At 41.2% G+C, this 23,374-nt stretch overlaps 1 protein-coding gene across 6 annotated transcripts in view; it reads left to right on the forward strand.

Moving 5' to 3' along the window:
- The window catches only part of Wdr27 (WD repeat domain 27), an 87,278-nt gene that overhangs the window by 48,867 nt on the left and 15,037 nt on the right, over positions 1 to 23,374 (forward strand). For 4 of the 6 annotated variants that reach the window (XM_060373305.1, XM_060373307.1, XM_060373304.1 and 1 more), the window contains exons 24-25: positions 436 to 534; positions 5,638 to 5,862. In XM_060373305.1, coding sequence (XP_060229288.1) covers positions 436 to 534; positions 5,638 to 5,862 — 324 coding nt within the window. The remainder of the gene's footprint in view (positions 1 to 435; positions 535 to 5,637; positions 5,863 to 23,374) is intronic. The other 2 variants (XM_060373309.1, XM_060373308.1) reach the window with 1 other exon arrangement.

Raw genomic sequence — 23,374 nt, forward strand, 5'->3', positions numbered from 1 at the left:
CAAATAACTCATGTTCTACATTGAATGTACCCAGTTCTCTCAGGCTCATGGGAAGGACAATGTGGCATCTCCTCCTTTATCATGGAACTTTAAAGTAAGGATGACATGCAAAGACTGAGCACCTTCCTCAAGTGTCAGTCATCCAATATGAATATTCATTCACACTGTTCAGAAGGAGTCACAGGGCCATGACAGGAGGCAGAGTATGTGTGCATGTAGAGGTGAGATGGGAGGGGCTATGACAGGAAATAGAAAGTATGCCTGCATTTAGGGGCGAGAGGTACTTTGAAAATCAGTCCTTGACTTGGTTGGCACCATGTAAGGCTCATTATCTGTCACTGTGTTCTGGGTCAGCCATAGACCATACTTGAGCCATGGTTTAGAGCTGGTCACCAACTCTGTCAGCCTAGAACATCCATTTGTCTTGCCTCCTAGGCTTACGTGTATGAAATGGGTTCGAGCAGCTTTCTGTACCGCCTTGCAGGACACACAGATACAATTGCTGAAGTGGCCTTCAACCCAGCAGCTCCTCAGGTACAGTCTCCTGTGTGATCGGGGCCTTTCCAGTTTACACCATCTCCCAGTGTGATCAGGGCCTCTCAGTTCACACTGCCTCCTAGTGTGATCAAGCTCTCTCCAGTTCACAGTCTCCAGTGTGATGGGGGCCTCTCCAATTCATACCGTCTTATATAGCATGATTTAAAGATGATCAGAGTTTATCTGGAAGTCTTAAGGTATTTAAGAGTTCGTGCAGCTCGGCACAGTACCTGCAATCCCAGCACTCCAGACACTGCTGCAGGAGGGTCATACTGAGCTATATAGCTGGCTCAGGGCCAGCCTGGGCAGTATGAGAACCTGTCGAGAGAAAGAGAGAGAGAGAGAGAGAGAGAGAGAGAGAAAGAGAGAGAGAGAGAGCACGCACAATATTACATGATAGTTTTGAGTACCAACAAAGGAAACTAAGTAGCAAATTTACTGAGAGAGAGAGAAATCTAGAATTTTTTAATTGAAGTATTTGTAATTCAGCATGGAGTTGCAGTATAGAATGCTGCATGTGCTCACAGACAAGGTTCCGTGTAATCCAAATGTAAACGCTGTAGACACACTCAGAATGCAAGCAGGAGGCGAGTTTGAAAAGAAGTTCCACTCAGGGGGAGTACTGTAGAACGTAAAGACACTGTCTTAACGAGAAGAAGCCACGAGGAAATCAGAGTTGCAAACCAGCTGTGTAGACAAATGAATGTTCTGAAACATGCAGAAGACCTAAAGGTATTCAGTTCTGCTAAATTTGAGGATTTGGGAACTTCAGTTTCATCTTGTCTCCTTATGACCAAAGCTTTGATTCAGAGAAAGAATCACGTCGCTATGTGATTTTGTGCTTCGGCCTGCCCTGCATAACAGCATTTTGTTAATCCTTGCTTGTGGCTGACATGGTATTTCTGTGATCCAGGGCATGCTGCAGTGTCTGACACATTGTTGTCTTTAGATGTTGTCTCTACATGTCCTGTCTAATGATGTAAGTCAGTAAAGCTTTCCCTGTGGATGCCAGAGGTCTGCAGCACTAAGATACTGGCGCTGCTGCCCAGTCACACCCAGTTTCTTCCCAGGCCCTGACTGATTTTATGGTCTAGCATGGGGGTATAGGTTAGCCACCTCCTTTTCTTTTGCTGTCATATTCACTTGAGCATTTGTCACTTTCTGATATGCTCATAAATGTCCCTCTTTTTCCTGTTTCCTATGATTCTATTATTTCTTGTGTTTCAAGCTACACCACTCTATTTGATTTAGAGTTGCTGTGTCCTCTTAATGAGTTGAGGCTTTGTTATTATGAAGCATGTGCTTTTTAGCCATGATATGCATACATACTAAGGCAGTCATGCATGTTTTTGTTAGTGTTGGGGTGATCTGCCCTTTGTATTGGCTTTTGTCATATACTGTATTTTGATCATTTTCTTTCTCCTCTGCCATCTCTTTCCAGCTCCTCTCTACCTGCACACCCTCCCAATGTTATGTACATTCTCTCTCTAAGGAAAAAAAGCCTCTAAAATCAAAACAAACAAAACTTTAAAAAATTATTGAAAACAAAACACACACACACACACACACACACACAAACACACACACACACCATGGAGTTTGTTTTGTATGGCCAACTACTCCTAAGCCTGCCCTAAAGTGTGGTTGATAATGCCCACTGCCACTCAACTGGGAGAACAGGTTTTTCTTTCTCCAGCAAGTATCAATTGCAAAAATCAATTGCAAATAGCTTCTTGGTTAGGGGTGAGAGTTTGTGCCCACTGCTACTCCATGCTGGGACTTTGGTTAGCAAGAAACTGCAAGGGCCTTGTTTATACTGTTACCATCTTTGTGAGTGTGTATGTGTGTCAGCTCTGTTGTGTCTGAAAGATGTTATTTCCTTGGAGTCATTCACCTCCTCTGCCTCTTACAACCTTTCTGTCTCTCGGCATAGGTCCCATTTAGGTTTGAGTGTTCCAAATTCTTTCACTTTCTTCACATTGTCCAGTTGAGGGTCTCTGTTCATGACCATTGTTTGCAAGAAGAACTTCTCTGATAAGTGATACACATGGGCTGGGCACCTGTCAACACTGCATCTGCATCTGATTGACTAAGCTCCTCAGCTCTGCAACTAGAGAGCCACAGGAGAGCGACCTTGGTACCACCACAGCTTCCATGAGAACCAACCATCACCCAGCTTTCATGATATGCAGGCTTTACATTTATGTTTGACCCTACAAATTCCAGATTATGTGGGAGATATGGTGACATGATTTATTCAATATTCTTAAGGTTATTTAGCATCTGTTTTCCATTCTTGGGGATCCCATAGAAACTCACTGTGAGCCTTCTGTGTCACCATTTGTGTGGATGTGTGTCTTCCTGAGTGTGCATGCTTGTTCAGCCTCAGGGTATAGTGCAGTCAGCTTGAACAAAATGGCCATATAACTTGTTACCCATTGGTACTGGTGAGGTTTCAACCTCCATACTCTTGGCTGTATTTAATTTTGTTAGTCTTTTAAACTTTAGCCATAGGGTTGTTTTTAATTTGCACTTATTTCACAGTGATACTGAATACTTATTTTTTATATATTCATAGATTGATTTTTAATTTTTATTATAGAATTGTAGAACTTTGAAAATGTCTTTTATGTTCTGATCATATGTTATATGTATACATACGTATATATAATATATTTTATATATATATATATACACACACACACATTTATATGTATTGCAATGTTTTCATCAGTCTGTGGCTTGCATGTTTAGATTATAATGGTATTTAGTAAACAGAGTTTTTAATTTTTAGGAAAATCAACTTTTACATTAATGGCTAGTATTTTCTACAGATTGTTTAAGAAGTCTTTGCTGGTCCAAAGGCTGCAAAGATCATCTCTGATTTTCTTCCAGAAAATTCAGATTTCTAACTCATATTTTCATCTGTGATATAATAATCAAGTGTATTGGTATGTCTTCCTACATAATGATGTTGTAGAAACCTAATTGCTTGTGACACCTAACATCCACCTCTGTTATCCCTCTATCATGGGTCAGGTTTCTGGGTGAGGCTCTGCTGGTTCTTAAATCTGAGACTCACTAGGTCTGAGCAGGAATATTAGCAGGGCTGTCTGTGTACTCCTTTAAGCTTTACTGGCTTCTGCCTGAAAGGATAACCTTGCTTTCTCCTGATCTTGATGGGAAGGGTCCCAAGTTGAGTGTAAGTTTTTTGTAGATGCTGTTATGAAGTTAAAGAAGGTTCCTTAAATTTTTTTTCACTAGTTCCCTATTTATTTTTGAGACGAAATATTTCAGTATGTAAATAACAAGCTCTAAGTGGCCAGTTGGAAGATCACAAGTTATATCTGTTTTTCTTTTATTTTATATTTAATATAAATTAATTTTTTATAATTTATTCACTTTATATCCTGACTGTAGGCCCGTCCCTTGTCTCCTCCCAGTCTCACTCTCCCTCCTTCTTCTTCCCTATCCCTGTAGCCTAGTCCACAGGAAGTGGGGAAGCCCTCTTCCCTTACCATATGACCCTAGCCTATCAAGTCTCATCAAGTCTTATCAGAAGTCTCATCTCTTCCTCTATGGCCTGGCAAGGCTGCCCCACCAGGGGGACGTGATCAAAGAGCTGGCAACAGAGACATGTCAGAGACAGCCACTGCTCCCCTGAGCTGCCTATTGGCGACACCTGAGCAGGGTGTCTAGGTCTTCTCTATGCATGGTCCTTGGTTGCTGCATAAGTCTCTGAAGAACTCCCTGGGCCTAGATTTGTTGGCTTTTTTGATCTCCTTGTGGAGCTCCTCTGGGTTCTTCTATCTCCCCAGCTCTTCCATAAGATTCCCTGCATTCTGCCCAAAGTTTGATTGTGAGTCTCAGCATCTGCTTTGATCTCCTGCTGGGTGGAGTCTTTCAGAGGACATCTGTGGTAGGCTCCTGGCCTGTTCCCTCTCTTCAACTGCTTCTGGTGTCTATTATATTTACCAAGAAGTTTCCTTTTATTCCTGTTTTCTGAGTTGTTTTTTGTTTGTTTGTTTGTTTTGTTTTATTGAGTTGGTATTGGATTTTGTCAAATGATTGTTGTTTCAGTCATTGATGAGATCATACAACCTATTTGTGTGTGTGTGTGTGTGTGTTCATTGACATGATGGATTGCATTGGTTTTCAAATGTTGAACTAGCATTGCATAGCTACAAAGAACCCTACTTGGTCATAACATATTATGCTTTTGTACAATGTTATATTGGACTTACTAGTGTTTGCTGAGGACTTTTATATCCATGTTCATGACAGATATTGCTCTGTATTCTCTTTCTTTGTGACATCTCTGTTTATGATGGCCTTTGGCTTTGAATACTAACCTCATAGGATGAAGCATTTTCTATGTTGCTAGTCCAGCAAATAAATCGTAAAGAATTAATATAAGTTCTTTCTTGGATGTTTACTAGAACTTTCTAGCATCTATATGAACCTTGGTGCTTTATGTTTTATATTATTAATTACAGATTCAATTTTTAAAAAGAGATATAAGCCTAGTTACATTTCCTGCTTCTTTCTCTGTGACCCTGAGTATTGATCACAGAGTTGATTGTAGTATTCTTTCATTATTCTCATAATATTCACAGGATCTGTGGTGATGCCACCTCTTAATATCTTATATTAATTGTAATCTCTTTTATGTATATTTTTCTTATCTTAGTTAATAGCTTCTCAATTTTACTCAGCGCTTCAAATTAGTTTCACTGTTTTTCTTCATTGAGCTTATGCCTTTGAATTTGTTGATTTCTGTCTTCTTGTCTACTCACTCACACTGGATTTAATTTTATCTCACTTTTCAGGACTTTAGGTCTTTGTTATTTTATAATATTTGCATTCACTACTATTAATTTCCCTCTGTGCATTGTTTGCATGGCATTGTATAACTTTTAATAAGTAGCATTTTAATTTTCATGTAGTTCAAGATATTTTAAATTTTCTTAGTAGTTTTTTCTGTGGAGTGTATTGTATTTGTTATTGTTATTGTAAGTGTATTATGTTTGTTATTGATTTTTAGTTTAATTTCATTGTGGTATATGAGTAACCATTGTATATTTTTCTTCTTCTAAACAGGTTGAAGAATGTTTTATAGCTCTGAATATTGTCTTTCTTGGTCAGTGTTCCGTGCAAGCTAGAGAACAATGTGTGTCATCCTGTGGTTACATGAGGCCGCCTATAAATGTCAACTCTATCTCGTTGATTAATGGCATTATTAGTTCAGCCAAGTCCTTACTGATGCTCTGCCTGCTGGATGTGCCCATTTCTGGTAGTGTCATGTTGAAGGGCCCAGCTATAATGGTAACTTATCTTTTTTTCTCTGTGGTTTTCTCATTTTTTCTGTCTCGTGTAGTTTGAGGCTTTGTGAGGCACACACAGTTAAAGCTATTATTTGTTCTTAGAAAACCGATGAACTGTCTTTTTTTAAATCTCTAATAATGTCCCTTGCTTTGAAATTTGTTAAGTCTGAAAGGCATAGAGCTGGTCCTGGGCTCTGTTAGTGCTAGCTTCACATATATTTTACAGTCCATTTACTTTTCACGCGTATGTGTACATATTTTAAGTGTGGATTCTTATAGGCAGTATACATTTAGTTTTATTTGTGACTTGTTATTTGTTCCAAGTTTTGTTTTTTTTTTTTCTCTTTCTGCCTTTTGTAGCTTTAATTGAACATGATTCCATTTTCTCTCCTTTCTTAGCATATCAGCTTTAACTTTTAATTTTTAAGTCTTCACTCCTTTTGGCCTTTTGATGCTTATCCTAAAGTTTGCATTATACAGTTATAACTAACAGACATTTGTGACTAATTTTACATAATAGTAAACTAACTTATGGACACTGTGTGTACATAGTAGCAAATCCTCATCCTTCCTCCATCCATTATATTTTCAGTCATTTCACTGACATGTTTATTTAGATATATTCAAATGTATTGTTGCTCTTATTTTCAATAAAGCTGGTTTTTGTTTGTTTGCTTGCTTGTTTTTGCCAGGGAGAGAGGTTAGCTCAGTCAATGATTGGAGCTTTTATTTTTGTCTCCAGTGTCTCTCTCTGATGCTCATCTTTACTTGGATTTGAATTTCCAAACCATTTTCTTTTTGCTAAAAGAAAAGGACTTTAGAGAGAAAGGTTTGCTGGAAGCAAACTCCTTCTGTTTTTCATCTGAGAATGTTTTACTTTTTCTTAGAGAATTTTACAAGGTACTGAATGAGGTACCTGCCCCCCTTTAATACCTGAAATGTTTCACTTCACTGTCTCCTTGCTTATCCACTTTCTGAGAATTGACTCTAATTTTTATGTTATTTCCTTTGTAGGTGATATACATTTTCTTTCTGTTTTTTTTTTTTTGTGGGGGGGGGAGCAGGGAGAACTTTTCTTTCTTTCTTTCTTTCTTTTTTTTTTTTTTGACTTTTCTTCATTTACTAAGTGCTGTTCCTAGCTGCAGTTTTGTTGGTGTTTATCCTGCATGAGTTCTCTGAGCTTTCTGACATGCTTTAGGGAAATTCTCAGTCCCTCTACTCGAAACACACCCTCTATTTCCTTCTCTCTTTATTCTACGTGTTCCTACAACATATTTAGATTCACAGAGCTTATGTTTCCCTACATTTATTGGATCTTCTGTTCTAAATGTTTTTATTTCCAGCATTTATTTCTGGTTATTCCTTGATTTTATAGCCCTGCTTTAACTGCACATCTCTTCTTGTATGCTGCCTGTCTTACTCACTGGGGCTCCTAGCATGTTAATTTAGTTTTTATTAAAATTTATTTATTTTAATTCCAGTACTCCTGCCATGTGGAATATGCTTTTGGTGTTGCTAAATTTGTTAAAAAATATTTTTGAATTTTTGTATATGTTGTAATTTTGTTTTTGTTAAAATTTACATAAGTAATGTTTAAGTTGAAGGAACCAGAATGAAAGTCCTCTTGTGGTGCACTGAGCCCCCTCTCCCCCCTTGTTCCTGTGATCCAGTTTTCGTCTTATGAGCCTAGGCTCTGGGCTCAGCTTTGCAGTATCTCTCATCACCTACATCTAGATGAGACAGGCTGGGGTTGCAGTTTTCCTTTCCTGATCACTTAAGCTCTAATACAGAAGGTGGGGTTGTGGCAGGCTAGCTCCCTTGCAACAGGCCTGCTGTGGAAAACGCTCTTCAGTGGGTTTGTTTGTTTGTTTGGTTGGTTTTTTGTTTGTTTTGAGGCAGGGTTTCTCTGTGTAATAGAGCCCTGACTGTCCTGGACTCACTTCATAGACCAGGCTTGCCTGGGACTCACAGAGAATTCCTTGTCTCTGCCTCTGGAGTGCTGGGATTAAAGATGTGTGCTACCACACCTGGCCACCCTTCAGTGTTTTAAGAACAGATCATTTTTACCCCTGCCTGAAGCATGAGAACTTTTCCTTTCCAGTGGTTACCATGGAAGTGGAGGTAAATCTCACAGAACTGTGGGGCTTGTCCCCTGGAGGTTTGAACCTGTGACATGTCCATGCTGGGCCTTGAAGGGGCAGTGCGGGTGTCCCTACAGGGCTCTAGTCACTCTGTCTGGGCAGCAGGGTTTCCTGCATTTGCATTCCTTCCTCCAGCTGGAGTCAGTGCTTTGTCTCACGTCTTCTCTCACGGAGAGGGAAGAGACACCAGGTTTGAGTCTGTCCAGCTGCTTATTAGGACAGAGTAGAATTTCCACATTCTTACTTATGGAATCAGAGCTTCAGGGTTCCAGAAGCTTACATAAGTCTCAGGTACATTTCCACAGAGATATGTCTCTCTGTTCAGAAAGCTACTAACCTGGTTGAAAACCTTTTCTTCTCTGGTTTTAGAAAATGCTCCTATTGTTCCCAATACAAGTATTGCTAAAATTTAGAGGTTTGCCCTAGTAAGAAGGGAAGCAGAGCTTCTGACTTGAGATGTAAGCTGAGGCACATTTTCCAGATTGTTAGTACAGATAACATGGATCCTCACAGTCAGAGCATCAAGAGTTCCATGCAGCAGGTCAGGTGTCTAGGCCTAAACTGTGCTCCGAGGAAACCATTAGGGCAGGGGAGGGAGCAGAAAAGACCTCAAGTTCAAAATAGGTCTCTCTTGTTTTTATAGGTTGTGTTTGAACTCAGGGACTAAGAAACATAACATAAAGTCCCTCCCAAAAGATGTTTAGTAGTGGGATCTGCTTTACTAGGAAACTAGAGAAGGTTTTTGTTCTCTTGGTACATACTAGAAATAAAATCATTGGAAAGTATCCCTCTGAGGTTAATGACAGAGCATCATATGGGGGAATTGCATAGCTAAAGAAAAGGTAAGAGTCACTGGAGGTCACTGGAACACCTGCCTGTGGACTCCAGGTGTGTTTCTTCTGTCCCAGACTCTGGGTTTGTATAGTAGCGACACTGTTTGCATCGTCTCTTTCTCTCAGAGGCCTTCTTGGCCTTTTAGCACTCCTGTTCTGTGTTATCATCATGTCACTCTTTCTCCCTCAGTGCTCAGACACCTCCACTCATCTCACCATTGTTCTGCTTCTCATCCACTCTCCCTTGTCATGAAGAGCTCCGCTGCTGCAAGTGTTGGGACACGCGTAGTGCGAGCCAAGCCCCCCCCCCCCCATCGTCTGCCTTTCCCGGCAAGTCCTCACGCCTGCATGTTCACCATCTATTGTTTTTTCTTTTTCAAGTCTGCATCTTTTCCTCACATACTCAGAGAGGGGAGTGCAAGATAGTTCATTACCCAAGAAACAAATACCAAAACTTTGGCTTTGTTTTGATTCGTTGGATGACGAAGACATCCCTTTTTGTAGGTAATTTCCAGCTCGACACTGGTTCCCCTGCTGTGTCTAGGGATGTGGGTGCTTCACCCTGTGGCATATGCAGGCTTCAGAAACGTTTTCAGCCGAGCAAGCCAGTAGGCATGCTTTCATGTGCTGTAATATGTAGGTGCGCCTTGTACATATTCCCTGCTATGTCGCTCATGTGTTATCCCGTTTGGATCAGTTAATTATCACAAAATGAACACAGTAGTTACCAGATACCTATAGCTTTGTTATCCTTAGCTTCACTTACCCCATTGATGATCCAAAAATATTAGATAAAAATGTTCAGGAAGAAATAATGTATAGGTTGAACATTCTTTGTCATTCTGAGTATTCTGTACTGACTGTCTTACTCTGTTTTACCCAGGACATCTGGTGAACCCTTGCCCTGTTCACTACCCACTCACTGGATGCTTAAGCTATATAGTTTGTCAGCTACGTGGGGGTTCCACCATGCTTGTTTTCAAGTGACCCTTGTTTGACTTCACAGTGGCCTAAAGTCTACGCCAGCAAGAAGAAATTCTTTTGAAAGAGTGTAAATTCTTGACTTAAGGAGACAAAAGGCAAAGTGTATGCTGACATTGCTAAGATTTATATAAGAACAGATTGTCTATCCATCAGACTGTGAAGAAGGAAAAAGAAATTTGTACTGGTTTTGTTTTTGTACCTCAGAGAGCAGAATTTGTGGCCAAATGCTTAGTTAAGATGGAAAATGCACCAAATTATAGGTCTTTGTGCTATCTGTGGCTTTAGGCAGCCCCTAGAGGTCTTGGAACAGAGTCTGTGTAGATGGGGGGACTCTGGCACTTGGTTTCCAGGGATCTTGGCCAGCAGCAGCTCTGTGGAGATAATATTAGTGAAAAAAACAGGCTGGGGACAGACCGCATGGAGCCAGCCCCTCAGCTGCTGTTTTTACAGTGCCTGGAAGGAAGTGATGTGTTGATTTCTTCCTATGTAAAGTTGTCTTTAGAAAGCACCATGTAGGCATTTTTGTTGCCTTGAATGTAAACAGTGGTGCTTTTGAACTTTAGAGCAACCACCATTATCTTTCTTTTTCTTTTTGATAATTTAGCTTTTATTTCCTAATTCATATTTAATTTTATTCACTTGGAGTAGGATCCTGGAAATATGCAGGAAGTGAGTATGTAGAGGATAGTGTGTGCTCCACACACCTTCAGTGAGGGCTGTCTCTTCAACCTCAGGAAAAGTATGTGCAGTACAGAAAAGGGTTTTATGTCTTCTGTTCTTAGAACTAAATGTGTCAGCAGCTCATAGGTCCCTAAGCTTGCCATCTAGCCAACACCTCCAGGCATGCATCACATACTAGGACTCTGTGTGTTTGTGTGTGTGTGTGTGCTTGTGTGTGTGTGTTATTTGCCAGGTACCTTGAGGAGTTCCTTCTGAGATGGTTACCTTGGCATTGTACCCAGCATGTTATTGGGAATAACTTCCATCCAGACCTTCATCCCAAAGAAAACATGGTCTCTGTGCACTGCCATAGCTTAGGATCTGACCAGAATTCAGATGCAAACCCATGCAGTGCCTGACGCGCCCACTGTAGACTAAGGCTTGCATCAGTGCTAGTATCCTAGAACCTGGCTGCTTTCAGTTTCAGCCTGCAAGGAGTTCGCTTTAAGGGAACCAGTTATTCCACTTATAACATCAGGAGGTCCAGGAGCTTGTTTAGCAAAGCACATATTTTGCCTGTTAAATCTAGAGCATTGCAGCTTTTATTAGACATGTGGCAAGAGAGGTAGAGATCTTTAACAGAGTTTTCTTTTGTTTTAGATTCCTATTGGATACATGGTAAGCTTTGCTTGTGGTATGGAACCTTCATGATAAGGTCCAGGGTCTGAATGCAGGGATATATGCCCTAGTTCCTCTGCTTGTTGTGAAACTCTCATTTAGGTGAGTCTAGATCAGCAGCTCTCAATCTGTGGGTCGTGACCCCTTTGGATATCACATAACAGAGATCCTGCATATTAGATATTTACATTATGATTCGTCTAAGTAGCAAAATTACCATTACGAAGTAGCAACAAGATAATTTTGTGGTTGGGGGTCACCACAACGTGAGAGAACCATGTTAAAGGGTCACAGCATTAGGACGGTTGAGAACCACTGGTCTGAAGGTTAGATCCTTCAGTCCTTTCCTCAGCGATCTGTCTCCCTAGTTTCCGAGAATTCAGGAAGAATACCAAAAGAAACGGGGATAGCTGCCAGATGAGCCATCTGCAGCAGTCTGTCATTTTCTCAGGAGTGATCACAGAGTCGCTCTCTGCAGAGTTACTGCTAGTACACAGAAACAAGACTGAGTCTTCTGGGATGCTATATGTCTTCAGACTTTGATGATTTATTTACTAGCTCTATTCAGCCTTTTTCTTCTTGCCTTACTTCCTTGAGACTTCTTGGAGGAATTCCTGTATAATTAGGTACATGTAGGGGTGGAATCTTTCCTTTCTAATCAGTATATTTCTTAGATTTGTCTGTCACTAGAAGTTGCACCATCCAGCATGATACTGTTTGTGGATGTTTTGTTGAGGCTTTTTCTAAAGTCGAAGGAACTGTTTATTCTTCTGAAATTGCTGAAACTGTTCATCACAATCACTCCTTGCTTTTGCTAAATACTCTTTCTGCACCAATTGATAGCATATTTTTTCTTGTTGATATAACTAACTGTGGTATTTTGACATTTTAATATAAGGTAGTGAGATTTTTTTTTTTACAAATATGCACAACCCATTGAGCTTCCTAAGTTTTATACATTATGAAAGAACTCTAAATGGAGTCACCAAATAATGGAAGACAGTATGCCCCAAATAGATGTCTTTTGTGACCCAGTGAAACCTCCAGTGTAAGGATTACATCTAGTTGAGCCAATAGCCAGTGGGGACCCATGGAAACCCCCAAATGTTCCAGGCCATTGGTTGCTCTCCCCAAAATGATGGCAAGTCCTATTACTGATGACAGCACCTAACGTCTCACAGAACATAGGAGAAATGGAGCTGTTGCCTGACGAGAGCCTTCACGCCACTGACTGAGCTGCTTGGAACATGCTTTTGTGTTTGGGTGAAGTGTTCAGAGCTCAACTGTAGGTCCATTTGATTTGCTGCATCATGTAACTCGAGCATTTCTCTGTTTAGTTTTTGTCTGCATGATCCGTCCATTAGCGAAAGTAGGGTATTGGAGACATCCACAAATCATTGTGTGAGAGTCGTTGTGTGATTTTATTGGAATAGTGTTTATTTTTTTTGAACATGGGTATCCCTATGCTTGTGCATACATATTAATTGCAATATCCTCTTGGTGGATTTTTTTCTTCGATGAGTATGTAGTGCCCTTCTTTATCTCTTCTGGTTAGTTTTGGTTTGAAGCCTATTTTGTCAGATATTAAAATAGCTTCACAAGCTTGCTTCTTGGGTTCATTTGCTTTGATACCTTTTTCTATCCTTTTCCCTGAGGGGATCTTGATTCTTGATGATGATGTATGTTTCTTTGGAAGAAGCAGAAAGATGGGTCTTGTTTTCTAATCTAATCTATTAATCTATATCTTTTCATTGGATAATTGGAGCCATTAATATCAAGTGTTATCAATGAGCAGTGTTTACTGATTTTTGTTATTTTGTCATTATATTGTGGCTCCCCCTCAAACTTTTCGAGACCTGTGTTCAACTGTGTCAATTCATATCTTGTTTTATATTTATCTTCTTTTATCTCACACCTATAAATGCTATATATTTTGAAGAAAATTCTGATTATATCATCATGTTTATAAATAATTCAGCAATACTGAGAACTGACAAGACGAGGACCTATTTTAAAATAACTTTAACTGGACAGTTTATATTCTCCAGTTAGTACAGAGTCCAGGTTCCTTTCTGTCTTCTAACTTTTCTAGGTCACCACTACCCAACTCTGGGCTTCTTGGCACACCTCTGCCTGCTCTCTCCCTCTTGTGTTTTTCTTCCTCCCCTTTTCTCCCTAATATCTGCGAATAGTTTACTGCAAATAGAATCCTTGTCTGTATGATAGGTTTGGCATCATGTCTCTGGCTCAGGATTGCATGGTGAATAAGTCTGTAGTTTATGGATCTACAAGTCATGAGTCCACAGAAATCATGCAAATTGTATGGCTATATGACAGATTCAGTGGGGATTTTCCATGATCTAAGGCCATGTACACTAAACCTGCCGTGTACCTGCCGTAGTCACTAAACCATGCACACTGCTTAATTCAGTGATATAAAGGGAAACAAAGGGTCTCTATTGCTACATCCTTGACCCTTGGTGGGATCACTGTCTTTGATTTGACTAAGAGACCACTATTTGTGGCCCAAGTGCCAAATTATAGAGCTTAGACTACTGTTTGCCTTAAGAGGACTTCAGGATATACTTTTTGTGTGAATGAGCTTGATATTTATGGTAGGGTCATGAGGTCCATGTTTTCTAGCATACTCGTTCATGTTCTAAGTAGTTTGTATCATAACAAGCCTAATTTCATTATTAGTTTATCCCATTAATCAGTTAGATACAAGGTTCGTAAAAACAACTGATGTAGTTGGAATATATTTTTGCAAATATTTGATGACCAATGCTTTCCAGCCCTTAGAGTGAAAGCAGAAATCTGGACTAACAGGGACTTAAATGGTTGAGAAAAGTGGTATGCTAAATGCAGGAGGTGTTGCACAGTTTGCATGGTAGATATGGCCTTAGCACAACACAGCAATTGCATTCCTAGAACATTCCCTTTAGAGAAGCCCAACAAGGCATGTTTTATAGTTAGAAACCACAGAAGGTTTTTCTTTATGTGAACCGTTGCCTAGATTTTCAATTTTATTCTCTTTGAGGCTTTTTTTCTTATTGGCACAAAAAGGAAAACACCATTTTCCAGGGCTGAAATCTAACAAGGACACTACAGCTTCTGGGCATGCTTCTGTAGAGGGATCCCTTAGTCATGTGTGTAGTTCCTGGTCTTAATTCCTCTAAATTAAAGAATGTGGGAAGGGCTTTATTGGGCTTGATGGAGCAGGGGCTCAGGACTGGCATTTCCCACTATGATATGCCAGGTATTTGCTTTCATTGTTTACCTGTAACCCACATAAATCTGCGCTTTGGCATTGACCCCTCTAATGTTACTTTTCACCTCCTTGTGGCTTTTCCTAACCTTCCAGGCTTTGCAGGATGCTCCTCTCAAAGAATGCTGGACAGTTCTCTAGTGTGGGTGGTCAGGAACCCAGCAAACATCAGATGATCTAGTCATTGAACTAAGCTTTAAAGCTACATTTGGGTTAAACTCTATTAAGTTCATCTGGGCAACAGTGTGGCCCCATTTCTTTGGATAAGGTAGCTACTGGACATTCCTTATTGCTTTTTAATTTTGTCTTTGGTTTTCTGTTATTCATAATAAAAGAAGAGGGGAGGAAAATGTATGGTAGCTGAGCTTATTTTTCTCCCATTGCTGAACTTAAGAAAGCTTTTTAACTGTTAGGCCAAAGAAAATGCAGCAATAGACCTTGTCACAGAAAACTGTGACAAGGAAGGTGAGCCCTAAAATGGATAGTACTACCTTCCACTTGGCTCATAATCATTTCATTGTCCTGGAGACTGTTCATCTCAGGCCCGAGACCACAGAGGTCCCTGCAGACCTGAGCTAGTGCTGCTTTTGCCATGTCACAACAACCATAGCTCGGCTTTTTTTAAAAAATCAATATTATTCATTTGTACCTGTGAATAATTATTTACTTCTGGGTAAGCCATTTTAAAAAAAATATGCTTTGAATAGTTCAGAGAAGAGATGAACAGATGTTGAGGCTAATATATCACTATAATATAAATAATTCATAGTTTACCTCTCTGACATCTGGATATCTGGATATCCAGATGTTAAGATATATGAAATTCACAAAAAAGAAAGAGAAAGCTTAAAATTATCAACAAATAAATGAAGAGGGGGCATCACTAACATCCTTAAAGAAATGAGGAAATTAAGGTAAACATGTGTACTACATGTGACAGCAAGTTAAATTACTTAAATAGATGCATTTCCAGAAAGAATCAAGTCACTAAAATAACTCAAGAATAAATAGAAACTTTAATAGATTTCTAGTACCCAAAAAGATCAAACTAATAATCTAGAATCTTCTCTCAAGAAAGTTTAGCTAGATTATTTTCTCTGACTGACACTGATCCTTCCCACGCTTCCCAGCCTACCACAGAGGAGGACCATATTGTCATTCCGTGAGGCTGGGATTACTGTGATCCCAAATCACACAACACCCAAAGACCAGAATACCAAGACTGCTATCTTTTATGACTATGGGTGCAAAACCCCTCAAGCAATTATAATAAGTCAGATCCAGCAGTGTATGAAAACAATTATTGTTATGTGTTACTATAATTTATCATAGGAATGCAGGGTTGATATAACAGAGAAAATTAATCCATATAAAGTACCACATCAATCAAACACAGCCAAAAATTATTGTGTCAATAGACACAGAGAAGTTATTTGATAAAATTTAAAACTGACCCCTGATACCTTCAACAGCAACAACAGACTAGAACAGGCCTTCGGCTAATGAAAGGTCATCTGTGCAAAATCCGCAGCTAACATCACAGTTGACAGTGAGAGGCAGATGAAAACAAGATGAGGATGTCCACTCTTCCCTACTCCCCTCCTGTCATCAGTGTTCTGTAGTCTGCAATCAGGGCAGTTAGGTAGCGTGCGCACACACACACACACACACACACACACACACACACACAGAAACATGCACATACAGGCACACACACATATAAACACACACAGAGACACACACACAGAGACACACAAAGAAACAGATACACACACAGAAACACAAATACATATAGACACACACAGAAAGACACATACACAGAAACGCAAACACACATAGACACACACAGAAAGACACACATAAACACATACACAGAGAAAGACACACATAGACACATGCACACACAGATACACACACAGAGAGTGAGAGAGTGAGAACAAGAGAGAGAGCAAGAGATAGGAGAGAGAGAAAGAGTGAGAGATAGGAGAGAGAAATTGTTGGTTTTGAGAAGGAGATTTGTGGTTGCTTTGGGAGTCACCATTGTCTTGATGATTTGGGCTTAGCACATTGTCTCAGCTAGGGTTTCTATTGCTGCAACAAAACACCGTGGCCAAAAAGCAAGTTGGGGAGGAAAGGGTTTATTTTTTTTAATAATTTATTTAATTTTATTTTACGTACATTAGTATGAAAGTGTCAGATCCCTTGGAACTGGAGTTACTTACAGACAGTTGTGAGCTCCCATGTGGCTGCTGGGATGTGGGTGCTGGGAATTGAACCTGGGTCCTTTGGAGGGGCAGACAGTGCTCTTAACCACTGAGCCATCTATCCAGCCCCAAGGAAAGGATTTATTTGTCTCACACTTCCATATTGCTGATCACCATCAAAGAAAGTCAGGACAGGAACTCAAACAGGACAGGAACCTGGAGACAGGAGCTATTGCAGAAGCCATGGAGGGGTGCTGCTTACTAGCTTGCTTCCTGTGACTTGCTCAGCCTTAAGAACTCAGGACCGCCATCCCAGGGATGCAGCTACCCACAATCGGCTGGGCTTTTCTACATTAATCACTAATTAAGAAAATGCCCTGGGCTGGGTCTTGCATTTTCTCAGTTAGGTTTCATGTAACTCTAGTTTGTGTGTTCAATTGACAGAAGACTAGCTAACACTAGTCTTCCAGATGCTGTGCTGCAGGAGTTTGGGAGGTTTCTTTTGAGGCTCTTTGCTCTGTGTACCGTTCTTCAGGGTCACTCTGAATTTATAATACCATGTCTACCATGTCAGTGGTAGGATCTCATGTAGCTGGTTTTTTTTTTTTTTTTTTTCAAAGAAATACTATTTTTGGCTATTACAAATAAGGCTGCTACAAACATGGTTGAGCAAATGTCCTTATTGTGTACTTGAGAATCTTTTGGTTACATGCCTAGCAGTGGTATAGCTGGATCTTGAGGAAGTGCCAGATTGCTTTCCAGAGTGGTTGTACAAGTTTACATTCCCACCAGCAGTGGAGGAGGGTTCCCCTTTCTCCACAACCTCTCCAGCATGTGTTGTCACTTGAGATTTTGATCTTAGCCATTCTGATGGGTGTAAGGTGAAATCTTAGGTTCGTTTTGATTTGCATTTCCCTGATGGCTAATGAGGTTGAGCATTTCTTTATGTGTTTCTCTGCCATTCGTTATTCCTCTGCAGAGAATTCTCTGTTTAGCTCTGTAAAAAATGGGGTACATTTTTTAATTGGATTACTTGATTTTTTGCTGTTTAACTTCTTTAGTTCTTCCACCATGTTTGTAGCAGCCTTATTTGTAATAGCCAGAAGCTGGAAACAGCCCAGATGCCCCTCAGTGGAGAAATGGATGCACAAATTGTGGTATATCTACACAATGGAATATTACTCAGCAATAAAAAACAAGGAAATCATGAAATTTGCAGGTAAATGGTGGGATCTGGAAAAGATCATCCTGAGTGAGCTGTCCCAGAAGCAGAGGGATGCACATGGTATATACTCACTCATATAGACATATAATATAGGATAAACCTACTAAAATCTGTATATCTAAAGAAACCAATCAAGAGGGAGGACTCTTGCTAAAATGCTCAATTCCTATCCATAAAGTCAAAGAGGCTGGATATCAGAAGAAGGAGAAAAGAGGGGACAAGTCAGGAGCCTGACACAGAGGACCTCTGAAAAGCTCTGCCCTGCAGACTATCAATGTAGATACTGAGACTTATGAGCAACCTTTGGGCAGAGTTCAGGGTATCTTAGGAAAGAAGTGGGAAACAGTAAGATCTGGAGAGGACAGGAACTCCATAAGGAGAGCAACAAAACCAAAAAATCTGAGCACAGGGGTCTTTAATGAGACTGCTATTCCAACCAAGGACTATGCATGGAGATAACCTAAGACCCCTGCACAGATGTAGCCCGTGGCAGTTCAGTATCCAAGTGGGTTCCATTGTGATAGGAACAGGGACTGTCTCTGACATGAACTGATTGGCCTGCTCTTTAATTACCTCCCCCTGAGGGGGAAGCAGCATTACCAGGCCACAGAAGAGGACAAGGCAGCCACTCCTGATGAGACCTAATTGACTAGGATCAGAAGGAAGGAAAAGAAGTCCTCCCCTATCAGTGGACTTGGGGAGGGGCATGCATGCAGAGGGTGGAGGAAGGGAGGGATTGGGACAGGAAGAGGGAGGGAACCACGGGAGGGATACAAAGTGAGTGAAGTGTAATTAATAAAGAAAAAAAATACTATTTTTTAAAAATTCATTTTACATCCTTGCTGCAGCCCCATCCCTTCTCCCCCCCCCCGAGTCCCACCCTCCCTCCCTCCCTTTCTCTCCCTTAGGTTACCTTCTCCCCCTCCCTTTTTCCTTAGAAAATGGGAGCTTCCTTTCCCATCCACCCCAGCTCATCAAGTTGCATCAGGACTGAGCTTGTCCTCTTCCCTGTGGCCTGGCAAAGCAGTACCGCCAGGGGAAAGTGAACAAAAAGCTGGCAAGTGAGTCCATGTCCGATATAGTCCTTACTTCCCATACTAGAGGACCCACGTGAAGCCTAAGCTGCCTATCTGCTGGATCTTTGTAAGGGACCTAGGTCCAGTTCCTTCATGGTCCTTGGTTGATGCTTCAATTTCAGCCAGCCTTTTTGGGCCCTGGCTAGTCGGCTCCATTGGTCTTCTTGTGGAGCTCCTGTCACCTCCAGGTCCTCTTCTCTTTCCTCCTACCTTTCCACAAGATTCTCTACGCATCGCCCAATGTTTGTTTGGCTGTGAGTCTTGGAATTTATTTTGAGGTGCTTTTGGCGAGCACCTCTCAGAGGACAAATTTGTCAGGTTCCTGTCTGCATGATTAACAGAATATCATTCATAGTGTCAAGGGTTGGCACTCTCCGATAGGGTGGGTCTTTGGTTGGGCCAGGCATTGGTTGGTCATTCCCTCAATCTCTGCTCTAGCTGCTCAACCTTTATCCCTGTCCATCTTGTAGGCAGGGTAAATTTTGGGTCAAAGTTTTTGTGGGTAAGTTGGTGTTCCCCTCTCTCTGCCAGGAGTTTAGTCTAGTTAGAGGGTGTCTTCTTCAGTCTCTATGGCCTCTGCTACTAGGAGTCTTTGCTTGACTCCTCCTTATATCCTCCCAGACACCAACTCTGACTTAGGTCTCCAGCTTGACATAGAGATGTCCCCACCCTCAGTTTCTCTTTTCTCTACAGGCCTCTTGTCCTCCTGCCCTTGCTCTCCTCAGGTCTGATCTCCACCCTCTTAACTCTCTGTGCCCCCTCTCCTACCTTGTCCCCTTTCTTCAGCCATTTCCTCTGTCTAAGCTATCTCCCCTTCTGAGTGAGATTTATGCATCCTCCCTTGGATCCTCTATGTTACTTATCTTCTTTGGGTCTGTGCCTCATAGTATGTTTATCCTGTACTATATGGCTAAAATCCACTCAGAAGTAAGTACATACCATGTGTATCTGGGTTACCTCATTCAGTATGATCTTTTCTAGTTCTTTCCATTTGCTTGAAAATTTCATGAGTTCTTTGTTTTTAATAGCTGAGTAGTATTCCATTGTGTAAATGTGTCACAGTTACGTTATCTGTTCTTCAGTTGAGGGACATTTAGATTCTAGATTTTGGCTATTATGAATAAAGCTGCTATGAAAATAGCTGAGGAAAGTGTTCTTGTATGGTGGAGCATCTTTTGGATCATCTATACCCAGGAGAGGTATAGCTGGGTCTTGAGGTAGTTTTCTGAGAAAGCACCAGATTGATTTCCAAAGTGGTTGTACAAGTTTACACTCATACCAGCAATGGAGGAGTGTTCCTCTTTCTCCACACCCTCATTAGCATGTGCTGTCACTTGAGTTATTGATCTTAGTCATTCTGAGTAGTATGAGATGGAATCCCAGAGTTGTTTTGATTTGCTTTTCCCTGATGACTAAGGAAGTTCTGGCATAGAAATTGACTGATTGATCAATGGAATCAAATTGAAGACCCAGAAATAAACCCACACACCTATAGTCACTTGATTTTTGACAAAGGAGCCAAAACCATACAAACGAAAAAAGACAGCATCTTCAACAACTGGTACTGGTCTAACTGTATGCCTACATGTAGAAAAATACAGAACCGTATTTATCTCCCTTCACAAAACTCAAATCCAAGTGAATCAAAGATCTCAATATAATATGAGATACACTAAATCTATTAGAAGAGAAAGTGGGGAAGAGCCTTGAACTCTTTGGCATAGGAGACAACTTTCTGAACAGAACACAGCAGCTTAGGCTCTGAGATCAACAATTAATAAATAGGACCTCTTGAAACTGAAGTTTCTATAAGGCAAAGGACACTGTCAATAGAGCAAAATGACAGCCTACAGACTGGGAGAGATCTTCACCAATCCTACATGTGACAAATGGCTAATATCCAAAATATATACTGAACTCAAGAAATCAGACACCAATAAACAAAATAACTCAATTTTAACAAACAGGCCACAGAACTAAACAGAGAACTATCAAATGACCGAGAAGCAATGCTCAACTTCCCTAGATTTCAGGGAATGCAAATCATGTGGCTCTTTTGCTTCTTTTTGACTTCTGAATCTGGGCTCTCTGACCTAATAGAGTAGGGTGCTATAAACTGATCTCCTAAAGTCCCCAGGAAACTTCTGAGTTTCTGGTTAGGACTGTCTTTCTTCTGATCTCTCATGAAATGGACTCAGTTGCCTCCTTCCTGCTCAGTCACACCTATTACTCCCATACCAGGAAAATGTCAGCAATCCCAGTGACTCTGGGCCTGGGGTGGAGACTCATTTCCCATCTTTTCCTCACCATGTACAACATCTTCTAGTGTCACACAAAATCATGTTAGTGGCTCCGCGTCCTGCATGCTAAGTCATCTGCATATGACTGTAGTGCCTGCATTCCAGACTTTCCTCTTCTTGCTGTGGTCTCCCAGCTTCTGCTGCCTTCCCGAGTCTTTGATACCCATGTGTGTGCTGGCTCCCCGAGTCTTCAGTTTCCATGTCTATCCTCTCTGAAGGGCTCACCTTCTTAGAACAGTGTAGTGGGCCTGGACCAGCTTCTTCATACACTTCTGTTTTTTCCTGTCCCCTTCAAACTTGCCAGCTGTGCTGTGCTTAGACCTCAGCTTGGAGGTTCTGTCACAGTGCTGACCCCGCCCTCCTATGTAGCTTCTTCTGCAAACCTGCGGTATGTCCATCTGCCATTGGCATCATTAGAGTAAGGGCTGTCATTCTCACACCAACTAACAAGTTATGAAAGGAGACACTTTTATCCATGGTTTCACTAAACACACCTGTATCGCATCAAGTTGGAGAAAAACGCACAGTCACGTTTTGTGAGACTTGAGCAAACAGATCCAAATGGTGTAAACTCTCCATGTGTTGGGGGTGGTGATAGGCTGGCCCCTTAGCAGGGCTCCTTTTAAAGGGTTGTGCATGGGGCAGGCCCCTTCAGTCTACTTAGAGCCATCAGGACACTTCTTGTGCAACGCTGAGTTCACGAGTGAGGCCTCATGGTGTTGCTGGTGATGCTGTGTCCGCGTGGTCTCGGAACAGACAAGCTGTGCACGACACTTCCTATGTCAGTGTGTGTCCCTGTGGAGTTCCGCTTTACCCACTCTTGGTGTTTTTTTCTCCCCTCACATTTCATCTTCATTCTCTGTCACGCAAAGCTTTCACAAATAACGGATAATTATATAAAACAAAACCACAGAAAGACAAATTTTCAAGAGTTAAAATTATTTAAAAATGAAGTTCATATGATTTCAACAGTTATTTAGAGGTTCTCACATTAATTAAAATTAAAGGTGTATAATTTCCGTTTGATTTATCGTGTTCTAGCTTCAGATAAAGATGGCATGGCTCAATTTTCTTAAGACTAAAGAAATTGTATTAAATATTTTCCTAGGGAAGAAAAACAGTTTGCAATCCAGTGTCCAGTATCTGCATACCAATATTAAGATCAGTCATTACAGGTCATGCATGCTGTGTCTAGACACACAGCTGCACACAGAGGGACATAAGGGTCAGTTATGTGCTCATCAGTCCCTGATGCCACGTGGACCTGTTGTGATTTCCTGCCAGCTCATTTCATGTCAACTCTAGACCATAGCAGAAAAGCAAAACCCAGTGTGTGTACTGCTGACCTCAGCAATGAAGGGAGTGTGTGTGTATGTGTGTGTGTGTGTGTGTGTGTGTGTGTGTGTGTGTGTGCGTGCGCACACGCGCGTAAGTGGATGAGTCCAGTCATGTGCTCCTTAAAGAAACCTGTAATATTGTTCAGAGATGTAATTTTTAAATCATAGGATGCTCCTGACATGGAAAATTTGGTGACAGAAGCATTTATTTTCCTGAATTTGCTGCATAGAGCAGAGAGATGGAATACCTTGGGAAAGAGAAAGAGAAGGATGGGGGAGGGAGGGAAAGCAGTCCCCAGAACTCTGACCCCCATCTTAGACTAATCCTCTTGGACCAACAGTGAACTCTAGCAGTCTCGCACACAGAGGAGCCAACCGTGCAACACAAATGATCCAGGAAGCTGTGAGTCAGATTGTGCACAGCCCAGGTCCTGCGTGTTCTTGGTAAATCCACATTGTGTGATGTGTTTAGGTGCAGAGCAGTAGGGGACACTGGAGAGGCTCTTTCTGAGCAAACAGCTTTGCAAATTACATGGGAAAGAGGGTTGAAAGCTGGGCAAGTCTCTGATGTCAGTCACTGGGCTCTGTCCCCTGCATAGCCCTGGAGTTTCTCTAGGGGTCTCCAGGGGCTCACACAGCACGTGGACACTCAGCGGCAGGGCGACTGTTTGGATTCTAGCTCTTGAGCCTTGGCCATGGAAGATGGTTCAGATTATGTTTAATGGTTGTTGATCTAACATCTGGCTGGCAAGGATATTTGTCCCTGATGGTCTGGCAAAGCTCTCAGGCCTGCAAACACTCATAGCT

Source organism: Meriones unguiculatus, chromosome 20 (genome assembly GCF_030254825.1).
Source record: "Meriones unguiculatus strain TT.TT164.6M chromosome 20, Bangor_MerUng_6.1, whole genome shotgun sequence".
In the NCBI taxonomy this organism is placed as follows: Eukaryota; Metazoa; Chordata; class Mammalia; order Rodentia; family Muridae; genus Meriones; species Meriones unguiculatus.